The 20,110-nt window shown below is 42.1% G+C and overlaps 1 protein-coding gene across 1 annotated transcript in view; it reads right to left on the bottom strand.

The window, feature by feature from the left end:
* Positions 1-20,110, bottom strand: part of MACROD1 (mono-ADP ribosylhydrolase 1) — a 1,160,748-nt gene that overhangs the window by 1,062,103 nt on the left and 78,535 nt on the right. The window contains exon 3 of the mRNA XM_044270759.1: positions 5,313-5,432. Within this exon, the coding sequence (XP_044126694.1) occupies positions 5,313-5,432 (120 nt within the window). The remainder of the gene's footprint in view (positions 1-5,312; positions 5,433-20,110) is intronic.

Here is a 20,110-nt window from a genome sequence, read left to right as displayed (position 1 = left end):
TACCATTTAGTTTTCAGTTCTTCTGATCCGTCAGATGAACAGAAAAATAAAGAAAAAAAATGATCCTGTATTTCAAGCATCAGTTCTGCACATTTGGCATCCGTTTATGCCATATCTGTCGGAGATCAGTTATTTTAGACAGAAAAAAGTCATGCATGCAAAACGGAAAACTAAACTGTGATGAGAATCCAGCCTAAGAAAAGAGAACTACAACTCTCAGCATGTCCAGATTATAGGACATCATCTAGTTGTACCAGGTAAGAGCTTTAAAAAGAAATAACTATAACCCCTAGTATGGCCAGACTTATTATGGGGCATCAGTATACATTTAAAAGAGGGGGTATAGGAGGAGGGAACTACAACTCCCAGCATTACCAGCCTGTACTAGGGCATACGTTTAAATTACATTGAGAAACATATAATACGACAAAACTACAACTCTCAGCTTTTCTAGGATGTTATGGGTTATCCCAGAACACCACTAACCTCTTCTCCAGGCACCACACTGAAGCTCCGCCCCCTCACAGTGATATGCCACAGGTCTTTCACCAGTCCTCTGCACTGGTCACATGATGATGACATCACCAAAGGTCCTTTAGACTTCTGCTGCTCTGCTATTTATTGGCTTCCTGCACTGGTCACATGGTTGATGACATCACCAAAGGTCCTTTAGATTTCTGCTGCTCTGCTATTCATTGGCTTCCTGCACTGGTCACATGGTTGATGACATCACCAAAGGTCCTTCTCCACCTCTTACTTTCTCAGGTAGCCATACAAGTGTAATTAGTGGGCGGGGCCTATCCTCCACTGCGGGCCCCCTTCCCCCAGGGGCCCCATAGGAGCTGCGTGGTCTGCCTCTATTGGAGGTACGCCACTGCTTCTTTAGTAACACCAGTTGCCATCTGCGTCTACCCCTGGCCCTGACTCAACTGTCTCACTGTAACTTCAGTAAAGTGAGAGAACATCCGAAAAGAATGGAGAAGTCTCTTAAATGTCAATGTCAGATAGGTGCCGGTCCAATATCTGGGACCCGCACCTATCTCCAAAACTGGACCCCTGAAGTGAAAAGAGGGCAGCAGAGAACGTGTGTCCAACCTCCATTCACAGCTATGAGAGTTTTGAAAATAGCAAAGCACAGGCTTGGCTATTTCTGGCAGTCCCATAGCGGTTAATGGAGAGGTGGCCGTGCTTGCGTGGTGTGCACATCGTTCACTGCTACAGGACTTCCAAAAATAGCCGAGCAGCTCTGCTTCACTTCGAGGGCCCCAGAGATATTACCCACACCTATCTGACATTGAGGGCATATCTTAGCGATGGGTTTTAGAGTGGACAATCTCTTTATGTGGTCTAATAATAAAGGTGTGGGCTGCTGCATAACACAGATTGGAGGTACTGGGGAGCAGTGGTATTCTGTGAATGGCTTCTACATGAAAGGGGTTAATGTAACCAAGAAAATGGATAAGAAAGGAGCTTCTGACACAACAAGGACTATGATATTCTCAGTTATTTTAACATGTATAATGGTGCTGAATAGCCCCAAAAAATTACCTAAAAAATCCATGAATCCGCAGGAGATCCTGCTGATTTGATTCATTTGATAGCGATTCTATTTCTAGATATAAAGTCACAATACACTTAAGCACCTACCTATGTGGATTCGAACAGAGGCGACTGAAGGATCCCAATACTGGGCAATCATACATATTTATGTTGTAATTTGTGAGAGAAGGAAAAGTCCAGGCCACCTAGGATCGCAAGGCTTTCATTGTGTAGATTATGCAGAGGGAATGCAATGGATAACATATCTGTACTTGGGGAAGGACAGCTCAGGAACTTTTCCATATGTTCACTAAGTGCATATAGTATGTGTCAGTAGATAAAAGCTGTGTTGATAAAAAAAAAAAAAACCTGAGTACATTTACTTATTCAATGAATTTATTAATTTTGCAAGTATAACAACAGTGAGGAATACAAACCAGTAATAACAGACCAAGCCTCCAGGACTGCGCAGAGGCAGGAGCCCACATTACAAAGAGGTATCAATGGAAAAATACAACAAAGACGATCAAAAGGAATTTCCTCCTGTGGGTTCTCTGAATTTCGAGTGGCTGAAAGTCTCAGTGCAGCCTGGAATAAAAATGCATGAACAAAGAAGAGAGGAATTGGAAAATACAGTAAAGAAAAAAGACAGTCGTGGAAAAGGGGAAGAGAAGAAGAAGGGGAAAGGGGCCGTGGAGGGCTCAGGCAAGCCCATTAGCACAGGAGCTAAAGAGACTGTGAGATTGTATGGAAGACGAAAGAACCCCAAAATAAAGATGGAGAACCAAGCATGATAATGCTAGATCTAAAGCGACAAACAAGTGGGGGTGCCTGAAAATAGTCCCAAAGGGACCGTGTACTGTTAAACCAAGTAATTTCTGCATATGTTAAAGGGATTGGTAACTTTCTGGTAACTTGTGACCAATGTGTATGTAAGATAACCATATGAAAATTGCTAATATAGCCTTTGCTGATATCCTGTGCAGTTTGCTATATTTCATAAGTTATGCCCCTTTGTTAGGCAAATCCTAAGATCGCCTCAAGACTGAGATCCTGTCCATAAGATGGCCACTGATGGAGGGTCATGTGACCGGGCAAATCCATATGATATCTCCTGCATTCAAACACATTGCATCTGCACTAGACTCCCAAAAGTGCAAATGGGGATGGCAGGACCAGTGTATCTGAACAGAGGAGACGTCACATTGATCTGATATACCCGGTCACATAACTCTCAATCAGCAGCCATTTTATGAAGATGACTTCTGTGTGAACAGCACAAAATACTTGGTAAACAAAGGGCCATACCTTCTGAAATATAGAAAATGGTGCAGAATTTCAACTCAGGCTATATTAGTAATTGCCATATAATCACCTTATATATACATTGGTCATCAGTAACCAGCAAGTGGCCAACCCTTTTAAGGCGATAAGCTCTTCCGTCCTCTGAGTAAAAGATACTTCCTCATCATTCCTACAGCTTGAAAGGGTCTGGAAAACACCAATGAAGGGGGATAAAGATCTTTTATAGACTGGCCCATTGGAAACATAAAGAAGAACATGAAGTGAATGAGGCTGAGCTGTGCCCAGGCCACGTGACAGTCATGATGTGCAGGAAGCAGTGAGAAGGCCACAGCCTAACGGAAGAGGTCCCCAGTGTCGGCCCACCACGATCAAATGCTGATGACCTATCCAAAGGATAAATCATCAGTAAGAAAAAGGTAAAGAACCCTAATAGTTAGGAATGCCCACTTGGACGTCTCTGCAAGAACAGGGATTTCAATCAGTAAATTACAATTTATACTGAATCTTGTCAGATCTTCTCAGATCCTCTTGCATCATACCAATAGATTGAAGAGCCTTTTCCATGTGATAGATTTGTCTCATCCATGTAGGCAAATCAAAATGACCAATATAATCACCCAATCCTAAAGAAATTAGATGTGGAATATTCATGATTTTATTGCTGACAGAAATTCTAAAATTGAAATCCAGAAGCCATAGTGACACTTCATTCATAAACCTGCTTTGTGTCAACCTTTACTTAATTCAAACTATGTTCATAAATCAGGGACCAAAAAAGGCTGGCGCATGCGCGGTGTCCCGGTGTCCAACTGAACCCCGCTGTGAGATTTCCCTAAACCGTCGTTTTGCACATGCGCAGATCGGCACAACTCCGGCACGCCTCCTCACGTAATTTCCGGTGCGACCGGAAGTTACAAGGTAGGGAAATCTCACGAAGTAGGGTAATGTAACGTTACACCGGCTCTGTTTTGCGCATGTTGTGAGCTTTGTTCCCGTTTCCATGCTGGCGCTCTGACATCGCGTCTGCTTCCTCCTATGTTCTTCGCTATAAACGCTAATTATTACCAGCTGTGTATCCACATGTGAGTGTTTTTTAATTAAGATATGGGACTATAAAAAGGAGGTGTATTATACATTCTTTATCCCCGGAAGAAGCTTGTGTGGCGAAACGGCGTTGGGTGGAGGTGGCTGCGGAGTCGACGTGCTATCAGTGGTATTGTTATTTTCATATTTTCTGCCCACTATGTATTTTTTGGTCACTAGCTTTTAGTGGCTTTCCTTCTGATAGTTTTTCTGGGCTTTATGGATTTATTTCCATGTACCTATGATGGCTGATTCACTCTGCAGTTTTCTCCCTGTCATCTACTTGCTGCTATTTTATGCATTTGCTTTTTATCTTTTAATAAAGATGTAATTTTTTGACTATACATGGAGGTTGTTCTATCTTTGGTGGGGTCTATCCGAAGTATGAAGGAACGCTCAGATATAAAGTGAACAGAGCCTAAACTAGAATACAGAATTGGAAGCACATAAAAACATATACTTCTCTTCCAGATGTAATCCAGCTTTTGAGGAAAGAAAAACAGTTTGGCTAACATATCACAATCACCCTGTGTGAACCAAAACTTAGCATTTTATCAGGACAAGGATCCCACCACAAGTCACTTCAGCATGATGTCTGAGGTTGGTCAGTCATTCATCTCACAGTCTCAATTATCCTCAATAATATGCGGAGTAGAGTGAGACTGTCTAGTATCTCAATGACTGCTTACTTCAGTTGCTTCTCTTACAGGCCCTGGCTTTTGTTTACAACAATTACATAATTATTTCTTCATTCTTTTAGAGAGTCTGAAAGTGCAAATGGCATTCTCCTGTCCTGTTACCTTATGTCTAACAACGCTTACAATTGTTCTATACAGATACCTATTGATCTTCTCCTTATCGGCATGCATTTATTTGGTCCCTGTAATAAGCATTTTATCATGTGCTTCATCGGAAAACACAGAAATAAGCTGATAGATGCCAAAAGAGCCAACAAAGACTTGTGAATAGTTAATTCTTATTACTGTCAGCTTGTTACTAAAACGCCAGCACCTACTACATTCTTACTGTGACTTTCACAGACAGGAAAACAATCTATTATGAGATGATGACACTTGTCTATTGCAGATTAAAGCCCCTTTTAATTGAGTACATATTACTGCAATCCACAGAGTACATCAAAGACATGACTTTCTAACGCTGAAAGAAAATTAGCCAGTAGACATTTTGTGCATGACTGCACCTGCTTCACCTTACTGCTAACAAGTGGCTGCACTTCATTACAAATTTTCCTAGTTGTTTAGCAACAGGTGCACATTCACATATTAACAGTATACAGTGTGGTGAAGGGAAATACCTTGTTGCAAATGCTCTTGAGATCCTTCTCTCTTGCAATATATACAGTTCTGATGTTTTGCTCATCTTACCTGTATTAACAATAGCATCTACCTCTAGTTTAGTGATGTCCCCTCTGACAAGAGAAATCTTCTCGTTCAGATCTTTGCTCTTTGGGAACTTGACTTCTTCAGGCTGTCTGGCTCGAGCCTCTAAAGAATGGGTGAACAAAAGAAAACTGCTTTAAATTTCAAGAATGCCTCTGTTTACTGAGATTACCTCACAGTAAAAATAGCCATACATTTTAAACAAATAAAAGCAGCCAAGATGGAGACAAAGAGATTCATTGACAGAGAGAGTAAAACTAAACCTAAAATGTTCTTCAATTATATAAATGGTAAAAAGTTTAAATCTGAAAGAGTTGGCCCTTTACAGAGTGATGAGGGAGAACTTTGCAGACAGTGATGAGGAGAAAGTGAATGTATTTAATCATTTTTTTTATCCACTGTATTCACTGAGGAAAGATTAAACTAAACAAATCTCTGGGACCAGATGGCATAGACTCCCGTATCCTAAGAGAATTAAGTAATGTAATAGACAGACCCTTATTTTTGATATTTAAGTAACATAGTAACTTAGTTTATAAGGCTGAAAAAAGACATATGTCCATCCAGATCAGCCTGTTATCCTGCAAGTTGATACAGAGGAAAGCAAAAATAAAAATGTCAGGTAGAAGCCAATTTTCCTCACTTTTGGGGAAAAAAATCCTTCCCGGGTCCAATCAGGCAATCAGAATAACTCTCTGGATCAACAACCCATCTCTAGTAGCTTTAGCCTGTAATATTATTACACTCCAGAAATACATCCAGGCCCCTCTTGAACTCTTTTAGTGAACTCACCATCACCACCTCCTCAGGCAGAGAGTTCCATAGTCTCACTTCTCTTACCGTAAAGAATCCTCTTCTATGTTTGTCTACAAACATTCTTTCCTCCAGACGCAGAGGAGGTCCCCGAATCACAGTCCTGGGGATAAATAGATTATGGGAGAGATCTCTGTACTGACCCCTGATATATTTACACATAGTTATTAGATCTCCCCCAGTCGTCTTTTTTCTAAAGTGAATAACCCTAATTTTGATAATCTTTATGGGTACTGTAGTCCACCCCTGCTTATGCAGTTCAACAACCTGACCACGTTCAAAAAGGGAGAGTTTTTTTGCCTTTGCCATCACAACGTGTGACTACCTGACAGAAAATGACAATGAATCCACATCTTTGCACAGATTTGGTCCTAAAATTTTGATCAGCTGAAAAACGGCCTGTTTCAGCTTATTCATTGTTTTCATTAAATTGAATGCTCAAAAAATGTTTTGTCTCACTCTCATTTCTTCTTGTTGCATATTGAAGCTCTACTTGGAACCTTGTTAAGATCCAGCCATGCTAAATATGATTTTTTGCCATTTTTCAAGTGATCTTAAACTTTTGATCAGGAGTGTGTGTGTATATATATATATATATATATATATACAGTACAGACCAAAAGTTTGGACACACCTTCTCATTCAAAGAGTTTTCTTTATTTTCATGACTATGAAAATTGTAGATTAACACTGAAGGCATCAAAACTATTAATTAACACATGTGGAATTATATACATAACAAAAACGTGTGAAACAACTGAAAATATGTCATATTCTAGGTTCTTTAAAGTAGCCACCTTTTGCTTTGATTACTGCTTTGCACACTCTTGGCATTCTCTTGATGAGCTTCAAGAGGTAGTCACCTGAAATGGTTTTCACTTCACAGGTGTGCCCTGTAAGGTTTAATAAGTGGGATTTCTTGCCTTATAAATGGGGTTGGGACCATCAGTTGCATTGTGGAGAAGTCAGGTGGATACACAGCTAATAGTCCTACTGAATAGACTGTTATAATTTGTATTATGGCAATAAAAAAGCAGCTAAGTAAAGAAAAATGAGTGGCCATCATTACTTTAAGAAATGAAGGTCAGTCAGTCAAAAAAATTGGGAAAACTTTGAAAGTGTCCCCAAGTGCAGCCACAAAAATCATCATGCGCTATAAAGAAACTGGCTCAGGAAAGGAAGACCAAGAGTCACCTCTGCTGCGGAGGATAAGTTCATCCGAGTCACCAGCCTCAGAAATTGCAGGTTAACAGCAGCTCAGATTAGAGACCAGGTCAATGCCACACAGAGTTCTAGCAGCAGACACATCTCTAGAACAACTGTTAAGAGGAGACTGTGTGAATCAGGCCTTCATGGTAGAATATCTGCTAGGAAACCACTGCTAAGGACATGCAACAAGCAGAAGAGACTTGTATGGGCTAAAGAACACAAGGAATGGGCATTAGACCAGTGGAAATCTGTGCTTGGTCTGATGAGTCCAAATTTGAGATCTTTGGTTCCAACCACCGTGTCTTTGTGCGACGCAGAAAAGGTGAACAGATGAACTCTACATGCCTGATTCCCACCGTGAAGCATGGAGGAGGAGGTGTGATGGTGTGGGGGTGCTTTTCTGGTGACACTGTTTGGGATTTATTCAAAATTGAAGGCATACTGAACCAGCATGGCTACCACAGCATCTTGCAGCAGCATGCTATTCCATCCGGTTTGCGTTTAGTTGGACCATCATTTATTTTTCAACAGGACAATGACCCCAGGTTGTATACAGGACACACCTCCAGGTTGTATAAGGGCTATTTGACCATGAAGGAGAGTGATGGAGTGCTGCGCCAGATGACCTGGCCTCCACAGTCACCGGACCTGAACCCAATCGAGATGGTTTGGGGTGAGCTGGACCGCAGAGTGAAGGCAAAAGGGCCAACAAGTGCTAAGCATCTCTGGGAACTCCTTCAAGACTGTTCGAAGACCATTTCAGGTGACTACCTCTTGAAGCTCATCAAGAGAATGCCAAGAGTGTGCAAAGCAGTAATCAAAGCAAAAGGTGGCTACTTTGAAGAACCTAGAATATGACATATTTTCAGTTGTTTCACACTTTTTTGTTATGTATATAATTCCACATGTGTTAATTCATAGTTTTGATGCCTTCAGTGTGAATCTACAATTTTCATAGTCATGAAAATAAAGAAAACTCTTTGAATGAGAAGGTGTGTCCAAACTTTTGGTCTGTACTGTATATATATATATATATATATATATATACACTCACCTAAAGAATTATTAGGAACACCTGTTCTATTTCTCATTAATGCGATTATCTAGTCAACCAATCACATGGCAGTTGCTTCAATGCATTTAGGGTTGTGGTCCTGGTCAAGACAGTCTCCTGAACTCCAAACTGAATGTCAGAATGGGAAAGAAAGGTGATTTAAGCAATTTTGAGCGTGGCATGGTTGTTGGTGCCAGACAGGCCGGTCTGAGTATTTCACAATCTGCTCAGTTACTGGGATTTTCACGCACAACCATTTCTAGGGTTTACAAAGAATGGTGTGAAAAGGGGAAAAACATCCAGTATGCGGCAGTCCTGTGGGCGAAAATGCCTTGTTGATGCTAGAGGTCAGAGGAGAATGGGCCGACTGATTCAATCTGAAAGAAGAGCAACGTTGACTGAATTAACCACTCGTTACAACCGAGGTATGCAGCAAAGCATTTGTGAAGCCACAACACGCACAACCTTGAGGCGGATGGGCTACAACAGCAGAAGACCCCACCGGGTACCACTCATCTCCACTACAAATAGGAAAAAGGCTACAATTTGCACAAGCTCACCAAAAGTTGATTGTTGGAGACTGGAAAAATGTTGCCTGGTCTGATAAGTCTCGATTTCTGTTGAGACATTCAAATGGTAGAGTCCGAATTTGACGTAAACAGAATGAGAACATGTATCCATCATGCCTTGTTACCACTGTGCAGGCTGGTGGTGGTGGTGTAATGGTGTGGGGGATGTTTTCTGGGCACACTTTAGGCCCCTTAGTGCCAATTGGCCATAGTTTAAATGCCACGGGCTACCTGAGCATTGTTTCTGACCATGTACATCCCTTCATGACCACCATGTACCCATCCTCTGATGGCTACTTCCAGCAGGATAATGCACCATGTCACAAAGCTCAAATCATTTCAAATTGGTTTCTTGAACATGACAATGAGTTCACTGTACTAAAATGGCCCCCACAGTCACCAGATCTCAACCCAATAGAGCATCTTTGGGATGTGGTGGAACGGGAGCTTCGTGCCCTGGATGTGCATCCCTCAAATCTCCATCAACTGCAAGATGCTATCCTATCAATATGGGCCAACATTTCTAAAGAATGCTATCAGCACCTTGTTTATTCAATGCCACGTAGAATTAAGGCAGTTCTGAAGGCAAAAGGGGGCCCAACACCGTATTAGTATGGTGTTCCTAATAATTCTTTAGGTGAGTGTGTATATATATATATATATATATATATATATATACACACACACACAGGGTATGCCATTTATATGGATACACCTTAATAATGGAATGGTTGGTAATATTAACTTCCTGTTTGTGGCACATTAGTATATGTGAAACTTTTCAAGATGGGTGGTGACCATGGCGGCCATTTTGAAGTCGGACATTTTGAATCCGACTTTTGTTTTTTTCAATAGGAAGAGTGTCATTCTTGGGAATTGCCACTTATTGGGAATTTGACAAGAAAAACAATGGTGTGCTTGGTTTTAACATAACTTTATTCTTTCATGAGTTATTTACAAGTTTCTGACCACTTATAAAATGTTTTCAATGTGCTGCCCATTGTGTTGGATTGTCAATGCAACCCTCTTCTCCCACTCTTTACACACTGATAGCAACACCGCAGGAGAAATGCTAGCACAGGCTTCCAGTATCCGTAGTTTCAGGTGCTGCACATCTTGTATCTTCACAGCATAGACAATTGCCTTCAGATGATCCTAAAGATAAAAGTCTAAGGGGGTCAGATCGGGAGACCTTGGGGGCCATTCAACTGGCCCACGATGACCAATCCACTTTCCAGGAAACTGTTCATCTAGGAATGCTCGAACCTGACACCCATAATGTGGTGGTGCACCATCTTGCTGGAAAAACTCAGGGAACGTGCCAGCTTCAGTGCATAAAGAGGGAAACACATCATCAGTGTGTGAAGAGTGGGAGAAGAGGGTTGCATTGACAATCCAACACAATGGGCAGCACATTGAACACATTTTATAAGTGGTCATAAACTTGTACATAACTCATGAAAGAATAAAGTTACGTTAAAACCAAGCACACCATTGTTTTTCTTGTCAAATTCCCAATAAGTTTGATGTGTCACATGACCCTCTTCCTATTGAAAAAAACAAAATTTGGATTCAAAATGGCTGACTTCAAAATGGCCGCCATGGTCACCACCCATCTTGAAAAGTTTCCCCCCTCACATATACTAATGTGCCACAAACAGGAAGTTAATATCACCAACCATTCCCATTTTATAAAGGTGTATCCATATAAATGGCCCACCCTGTATATATAATCTTAATGTAATTTATACTGATATTTCCCTTGTCAAATAGTTTTTACCACTTATGGAAACCAAATACATATATATTATATATTCATTTTCTACTACTTCTATAATATGGATTTAATATCTTGTTTTTGGTCTCTCTACTACATATGAAAATCTTTCACCCCCTTCTTTATGTTTTATTCCCCTTCATTTTTTAGACTTGATAAAGGGGTCCTGTGTACCCCGAAACGCATTGTCCTGAATCAAAAATAAAACTCTTTCTACTCTGATACTCCTCTTCTGGTTGTGTCCTGCGCCTCTTAATATCAATACCAGCTCAACAACTAGTCTAGCATATCTTCAGTAGAGATGACCCGAACTATTCGCCGGCGAACAGTTCCCGGCGAATATCGCATGTTCACGTTCGCCACGGCGGGCGAAGATATGTGTTCGCCTCCTATACATCATCATTGAGCAAACTTTGATCCTGTACCTCACAGTCAGCAGACACATTCCAGCCAATCAGCATACCCTCCCTCCCAGACCCTCCCACCGCCTATCAAAAAGCAAGGACAGAATCCATCTTAGATTAATTCTGAAGCTGCAGTGTCACAAAGTTGTAATCGCAATGTGATTAATACAGGTTATATTAATCGCATTGCGATTACAACTTAGAGCTGGGTTCCTAATGATTATATTGATAGAATATAACGAAGACTGAGAATATAGTGCTATATTAGTTGTCAATTCTAGCAATAAAACCATTAGGAACTCAGATCTAAGTTGTAATCGCAATGAGAATAATGCAGGTTATATTAATCGCATTGCAAATTCAACTTAGAGCTAAGTTCCCTATGGTTGTATTGCTAGAATTGAGGAATATAACGAATATAGCACTATATTCTCAATCTTCGTTATATTCTAGCAATACAACCATTAGGAACTCAGCTCTAAGTTGAAATCGCAATGCGATTTATAGAACTTGAATTAATCTCATTGCAATTTCAACTTTCTCAATTCCGACAGCACATTCTAGCATGGAGTCGTTCCCATGGTGATGGGGACGCTCCATGAGCACGGAAGTCGGCAGAAGTTCTAAGTTGAAATCGCAATGCGATTAATTCAAGTTCTATAAATCGCATTGCGATTTAAACTTAGAGCTTCTGCCGACTTCCGTGCTCATGGAGCGTCCCCATCACCATGGGAACGGCTCTATGCTGGAATGTACTGTCGGATTTGAGAAAGTTGTAATCGCAATGCAATTAATGCAGGTTATATTAATCGCATTGCGATTTCAACTTGCCACACTCTGCGTCAACTAGGTAATTTTCCATGGGAGTTTTGCCATGGATCCCCCTCCGGCATGCCACAGTCCAGGTGTTAGTCCCCTTGAAACAACTTTTCCATCACTATTGTGGCCAGAAAGAATTCTAAAATTCGCCTTCCTATTGAAGTCTATTGCGGTTCGCCCGGTTCACATTTGAGGAAATTTGTGTTCGCTGTTCGCGAACGGAAAATTTTATGTTCGCGACATCACTAATCTTCAGTGCTATCTCTTTCTGCTTGCCATAGACATGAACAGGAAACAAGACAGGAGACAGCACATGCCTTCTCTTCATACAGCTTATTGGTGGAGGTGCCGGGTGTCGGACCCCCGCCAATCTGATATCGATGACCTATCCTGAGGATATGTCATCAATATTAAAAGCCTGGAAAACCCCTTTAAATAAGGAACATGTTTATTAATATTGTTTTAAAGGGAACCTGTCACCAGGCATTGTTGCATTCAGCGGGGCTAGCCCTACAAAGTATTGGGGCTGGTTTAACAGTGAATTTCCTGGTAATAGATTTTCTTTAAAACAATATACAGTAATTTAATGTTCTTTATTTAAGCTTATATATTTTCTGATTACCAGTATATATTTTTATTCTGTTTTCTTTACATAATTTTGATGGTGGTCATCCTGCCTGAGCTGCTGTTTCAAGCTCGGAAAAACAGCTTTTGAAAATGTAAGAAGCTTCAATGAGAACAGACCCACAAACATCTACAGGAAAGAGCGTAATTCAAATGTCCATGTTTATTCACACATAAGGTCAAACAAAAAACATTCTTTGCAAGGTTGGTGTTTGTTCACACCAAGTGGATAGTTCATGCATAACAAAAAAGTCGTCTTGCTGGCAGTTCTGCCTCCAGCATTTAAATTGCAGGCTTTAGGTGGCCTGCTCTCCCAATGCACAGGTCTCAGCTTTTCAGCCCAGCACAGGGCTCAGTTCCCACAGCAGCGATTGCCAGAGCTCTTCTGTCAGAAAGAGGTGACACTGCTGGCTGGGTTTTTTATAGGCCAGTCAAGACCTGGTCTGGAACGTGGGGAGTAGTCACTCACCCATCACTTTTGACTACTTATAGTAAGAACCGTCCTGGATCAGCTATACAGCCATACTAAAATAACAAAGTGTCAATCAGCATTAGCTGCCGCTGACACCTGAAAATACCGACTCTTACTTCACCGAAGCCAGGAACCTTGGTGACAAAATACCTTCAGTCAACGATGGACCCTTGCGCCATCTTACATATCTCCCCCTTTGTTCAACCCAAAGGGGGTGAACACTTGCCATACAGTGTACCCAGGACAGGGCATCCCCGTTTCCCTGTAAACGGCCTGCCCTGTGTTCCACTGAGAACTTGAAGTTCTGTAATGACAAGAACCATCTGGTGACCCGAGCATTCCTTTCTTTGGCCTGGCTCATCCACTTGAGAGGGGAGTGGTCGGTCACCAGATGGAACATTTGCCCCAACAGAATAGTGGAGCAACTCGAGTGCCCACTTGATGGCCAGGCACTCTCTCTCCAAAATACTGTACCTAGTCTTGGCTGGGGTGAGTTTGTGGCTCAGTAAAACAATGGGATGTTCCTCCCCATTGATTTCCTGAGAGTAAAGCTCCAAGGCCTACTTAAGAGGCATCGGTCTGTACCACAAACTCCCTCTTGAAGGTGGTGCATTACCAAAACCAGTGACCCGCACAGGACAGACTTTAAAGCGGAAAAAGAATCTTCCGCTTGGACATTCTAGCGGACCATTATGGACTTCCATCCCTTCAAGAGCCCTGTCAATGGAGCTGCTAAAGTGGCAAAATGGGGAACGAACCTCATAATAGCCTACCATTCCCAGGAACAACTTTACTTGCCTAATAGTGACAGGTCGGGGCCAATTCTGAATCTCCTCTATTTTATTCACTTGGGGTTTAACCCCTTAGTGACCACCCATACGTGTTTTTACGGCGGTCACTAAGGGGCCTTAGGCTGGGCTGCCGCGTTTTTACGGCGGCCCGGTCTAAGCGCTGCACGGCTCCCCCGTGCAGCGGGGAGCACAGACCCGGCTCTCACATGAGAGCCGGGACCCTGCTCTAACAGCCCGGACCGGCAGGAGTGCCGATCCGGGCTGTTTAACCCTTTACATGCCGGGCGCAATGGCGCCCGCTGCATGTAAAGTGGTGACAGAGGGAGCGGACTCCCTCTGTCTCCCATCAGCACCCCGAAAATAAGATCGCGGGGTGCTGATGTGTTCGGAAGCTTACCTTGCTTCCGTTCAGGGCCCCGAGCCTGTCTTCAGTTATTTCCAGCAGGCTGTGCCTCTGGTCAAGGTTTGAATAGCATCGCTATTGAAATGCTATTGAAATGTAATGCCTTATAGAGATAATGCATTACATTTTAAAAGCAATCAAAATACTGTATATTATAGTCCCCTTGTGGGACTTTTAAGTAGTAAAAAAATAAATAAATAAATACACATTTATTAAATAAAAAAAATTCCATAAAATAAAAAAATATGCTTTTTTTTTCATTGAAAATACGCTTTTCAATGAAAAAAATTGCAAAAAGAAAATATCCCTCATATGTTTGGTATTTCCGCGTCCGTAACGACCCGGACTACATAAATATTACATAAATTATCCCCTATGGTGAACGCCGTAAAAAATAAAAATAAAAAAAAGACAGAATTTCTAATTTATTCTTAGTTTCCACCGAATAAAACGTAATAACAAGCGATCAAAAAGCGCCATTTACTCCAAAATGATACCAATGAAAAATACAAGTTGTCCCTCAAAAATCAAGCCCTCACACAACTCCATAGAAAAAGAAAAAAAAAAGTTATGGGTCTTGTGAAGTGGCAAAGCAAAATCATTTTTTTGGTTAATAAAAGGGGTTTTATTGGAAAAAAAAGTAGTAAAACGTAAAAAAAATTATAAGTATTTAGTATCACTGTAATCGTACTGACCCAGAGAATAAAGATATTATGTTATTTGTACCGAAAAATGAACGCCGTAAAATTTATAATGTAAAAACGCAGTGGCAGTATTGCTATTTTCCCCATCTCCCCCCCAGAAAGAGTTAATAAAAGTTAATAAGAAAGTTATGTGTACCCAAAAATGGTTCCATTAAAAACTACAACTTGTCCCGTAAAAAACAAGCCCTCATAAAGCTATATAGACGAAAAAATAAAAAAGTTATAGCTCTTGGAACGCTACGATGAAAAAAGGAAGAAAAACGCTTGGTCATAAAGGCCCAAACAGGCTTGGTCACTAAGGGGTTAAAAACTTCATGTCCAATTATGTACCCCAGGTATTTAGTCTCCTCTAACCCTACCGCACATAAATTTTTATTAGCGATCAGTCCAGCCTTCCTATGGGAGTCTACTACAGTCTGCACTTTGGGTAGATGACTTTCCCAGTCGGTACTGTGGATAATGATATCATCCAGGTAAGCCGACGCGTACCGACGATGTGGACGAAGTACAATGTCCATGAGTCGTTGGAATGTGGCGGGGGTACCATGCAGACCAAAGGGTAAAACTTTATAATGATACAGCCCCTCAGGAGTGACAAAGGCAGTTTTCTCTTTGGCAGCCTCCGTTAAGGGCACCTGCCAGTAGCCCTTCGTAAGGTCCAAAACAGAAAAATATCGGGCTTGTTCTAACCTCTCGATAAGCTCATCTACCCGAGGCATGGGATACGCATCAAACTTGGAGATTTCGTTTAGTTTGCGAAAATTGTTACAGAACCGTAACTTTCAGCTTGGGTATTAAGACTATCAGACTGGCCCATTCACTTTTGGACTCCTCAATGACGTCTAGTTGCAGCATCAGCTTGACTTCCTCCGCGATGGATTGTCGCCGAGCCTCGGGTACCTGGTATGCTTTTAACCGGACTTTTGCCTGAGGCTCAGTGACAATGTCATGCTGGATTATGGAAGTGCATCCAGGGCTGTCCTAGAACACATCCGTGTTCCGACTAATGAACTCCCTGGCTTCCTGAGCCTGTTTAGATGAGAGGCTGTCAGCATTTTTTACTGTGGCAACTGCTTCTCTTGCATCAGACTGAGGGGCCTGAACCTTTTCTTCTAGAAAACCTGGCCGCTGGCTGTCTTCAGTAGAGGACTACCTACCTTTCAATGGTTTTAGTAAATTCACATGGTACACCTGCTCCGGCTTTCGCCACTCTGGCTGGTGTGCCTTGCAATTTACCTCTCCCACTTTCTCGAGTACCTCGTAGGGCCTCTGCCACCTAGCTAGGAACTTACTGTCTATGGCTGGTACCAGAACGAAAGCCCAATCACCCGGGTTAAAGTTCCAGACCCGAGCCTCCTGATTATAGACCCTACTCTGGGCTCGCTGCGCTGCCTCCATATGCTCCCTGACCAGAGGCAACACTTTCTCCATCTGTCCTTGCATCTGGGTGACGTACTCAATAACACTTTTGTGCGGTGTGGGTTATTGTTCCCATGCTTCTTTGGCTATGTCCAACAGACCACGAGGCTGTCTGCCATTTAACAGTTCGAAAGGCGAGAACCCAGTAGAGGTCTGGGGCACCTCTCACACTGCAAACATGAGATAGGGCAGAAGAAGGTCCCAGTCCCTCCTATCCTTAGACACCACTCTTTTTAACATGTTTTTTAATGTTTGATTAAATCTCTCTACCAGACCATCCGTTTGTGGATGATACATGGAAGTCCGTAGCTGTTTTATGTGGAGCAACTTACAGAGTCCCTCATGACCTTTGACATAAAAGGGGTCCCTTGGTCAGTCAGAACCTCTTTAGGTAGTCCCACTCGGGAAAACATCTTGTGACAGGCGCAGCACTATGAAGTGCCTTCTGCGCTGTGGCATTAGATGAGTATTAATATCTCTGACTTTTTGGTCTAACCAGACTGTCTATTACTCTGTAATTCCTCTAGTGCCATTCTAAAGGAAACAGTAGGTTTAAAGAGCACACCAAATGCTTGAAATAACTTCTTTATTAACTTCAACTTTTCTTCATATATAACACTGCCATCTCCGCAGCAGATAGTCCATGTACATAAGACCTGTTGAAAAGGTATCACAGAATGGCAGTATGCATAAGATGGTGGTTCAACTGTTCAATCTTGTCATTCAACATAAAATAGTGGATATACACTCACCTAAAGAATTATTAGGAACACCTGTTCTATTTCTCATTAATGCGATTATCTAGTCAACCAATCACATGGCAGTTGCTTCAATGCATGTAGGGTTGTGGTCCTGGTCAAGACAATGTCCTGAACTACAAACTGAATGTCAAAATGGGAAAGAAAGGTGATTTTGAGCGTGGCATGGTTGTTGGTGCCAGACGGGCCAGTCTGAGTATTTCACAATCTGCTCAGTTACTGGGATTTTCACGCACAACCATTTCTAGGGTTTACAAAGAATGGTGTGAAAATGGAAAAACATCCAGTATGCGGCAGTCCTGTGGGCGAAAATGCTTTGTTGATGCTAGAGGCCAGAGGAGAATCGGCCGACTGATTCAAGCTGATAGAAGAGCAACGTTGACTGAAATAACCACTCGTTACAACTGAGGTATGCAGCAAAGCATTTGTGAAGCCACAACTCGCACAACCTTGAGGCGGATGGGCTACAACAGCAGAAGACCCCACCGGGTACCACTCATCTCCACTACAAATAGGAAAAAGAGGCTACAATTTGCACAAGCTCACCAAAAATGGACTGTTGAAGACTGGAAAAATGTTTCCTGGTCTGATGAGTCTCGATTTCTGTTGAGACATTCAAATGGTAGAGTCTGAATTTGGCGTAAACAGAATGAGAACATGTATCTATCATGCCTTGTTACCACTGTGCAGGCTGGTGGTGGTGGTGTAATGGTGTGGGGGATGTTTTCTGGGCACACTTTAGGCCCCTTAGTGCCAATTGGCCATTGTTTAAATGCCACGGGCTACCTGAGCATTGTTTCTGACCATGTACATCCCTTCATGACCACCATGTACCCATCCTCTGATGGCTACTTCCAGCAGGATAATGCACCATGTCACAAAGCTCGAATCATTTCAAATTGGTTTCTTGAACATGACAATGAGTTCACTGTACTAAAATGGCCCCCACAGTCACCAGATCTTAACCCAATAGAGCATCTTTGGGATGTGGTGGAACGGGAGCTTCGTGCCCTGGATGTGCATCCCTCAAATCTCCATCAACTGCAAGATGCTGTCCTATCAATATGGGCCAATATTTCTAAAGAATGCTATCAGCACCTTGTTGAATCAATGCCACCTAGAATTAAGGCAGTTCTGAAGGCAAAAGGGGGTCCAGCACCGTATTAGTATGGTGTTCCTAATAATTCTTTAGGTGAGTGTATATTGAGTATCTGTACTCTCAATTTAAGTTATTTAAGCACTTTATGATATCGCTGAGAGGTGTATCTGAGGATAACCAATAATTCACTTGCTCTACTTGGTATGCAGTTTGCTCTACACAATTGCTTATGATCTGGTATGAGCATTTTGCATTTTTATGCAATTTGTTTGGATTGTATGATTGTATGGCTCAATAGTTCGTTTGTATGGTGGAACTGTAAGTAAACACACATTATATAACTGTTTTAAATACCTATTTTGGCCTCTCTGCTTCCATAAAACAAAGCTCTCAGTGGAGTGAATGTCTACTCAGCTTCTCTCTGTGGTGATTAATATTTTCTAGCAGCTCCTGCTAGGGAATTTCCCACACAGGCTGTGTGTGAGGCTGGCTGTGATTTATCTAGACTTCTGCTGTGTGTGAGGCTGGCTGTAATTGGTCTGGATTCCTGCCCAGCAACGACAGTTTAACTCTATGGCTTCTGCTGTGTCATTGAGCTTACCTCACATCATATAATGAATCTTAAAGGCTGTCTGAATATTTCTGCTGTCTCAGATTAACAGTCTATATTATTTATGTGAATAAATAAGAATCTGTAAAGGAGGAGATTCTAACCTATTATCATAAATACCAAGCTAAAAAGAGCTTGTGAAGTGCACTAAATTAGAGGAAAAAAGAAGGCAGTGATAAATCAAAAATATATATATTCATTAAATAACAATAATACAGGGGGCAAAGCCTGAGCGCGCATGGAGAAGGAAGCTTAGTCTGGAGCTCCTCTCTCACTCGACGCTTTAACCAGCTTTTAAACAGCCTCTCATAACTCCACCATGGGAAAAGTCAGCAGGGATAAGAGTAATGAGACCCCAGGATCCCACAAACCCTTAAAACAACAAGCATAAATGGAAAAATACCTGAAAAAGAAGGACTTTGGTACTGGTACACTAACGTCCAAGATGGTGCCGGATGGCGACACATTAGATGCAGACAGCACAGCTGGAGGGGTGAGTGACACTGAACCCATCACCTGGGGGTTTCTAAAAACAAACCATTATGCTAGCCCTGAGGCCCCTTATGAAGGAGCTAAAAGATATTGGGGCGGACCTTCGCCATCTTGGGGGCCGCGTGTATTCCTTGGAGGAACAGTGTGGGGCGCTACTTACCTTTAGCGGCTCAGTGAGATCCAAATTCCTGGAACAACAGCGCCAACTAAATGAAGCCTTTAATAAAATAGAGGACTTAGAAAACCGCAACCGCAGGAATAACCTGCGCTTTAAGGGCATACCTGAGAAGCATGGTGCGGGCGACCTTTCTCAAGTGGCCGCATCCATTTTCCCGGACATATTGGGCCAAGACAGGGCCGCATCTATTATGATTGAGCGCATCCACAGAGCTCTACACCACAAACCAGGCATGTATGACCCCCCGAGGGATGTAATTTGCAAACTGCTTAATTTTGCGGACACCTCTGCAGTTCTGCGTTAAGAGCGGGAAAAAGTAGAGATCCGACTGGACTCTTCTCTGGTACACATTTACAAGGATCTTTCTCCCACAACCGTGGCAAAAAGGAGGACACTGAAGCCTTTGTTAGAGCATATCAAAGCACATGGCTTACTATATACAGTAGATGGCTTTACCCCTTTGGGTTGGCGATTCTGAAAAACAACAAGCAGCTGATTATTCGTTCCCCAGAGGACTTACAAGCTGTCTGGTCCAAGTTGGAGATTCCTCCTGTGCATGTACCCTCCTGGATTCCGGTACCTAAGGAA

This window comes from Bufo gargarizans, chromosome 10, assembly GCF_014858855.1.
Source record: "Bufo gargarizans isolate SCDJY-AF-19 chromosome 10, ASM1485885v1, whole genome shotgun sequence".
In the NCBI taxonomy this organism is placed as follows: domain Eukaryota; kingdom Metazoa; phylum Chordata; class Amphibia; order Anura; family Bufonidae; genus Bufo; species Bufo gargarizans.
Note: the sequence above shows the minus strand (reverse complement) of the source record. Positions and strands in the feature narration are given on the sequence as shown.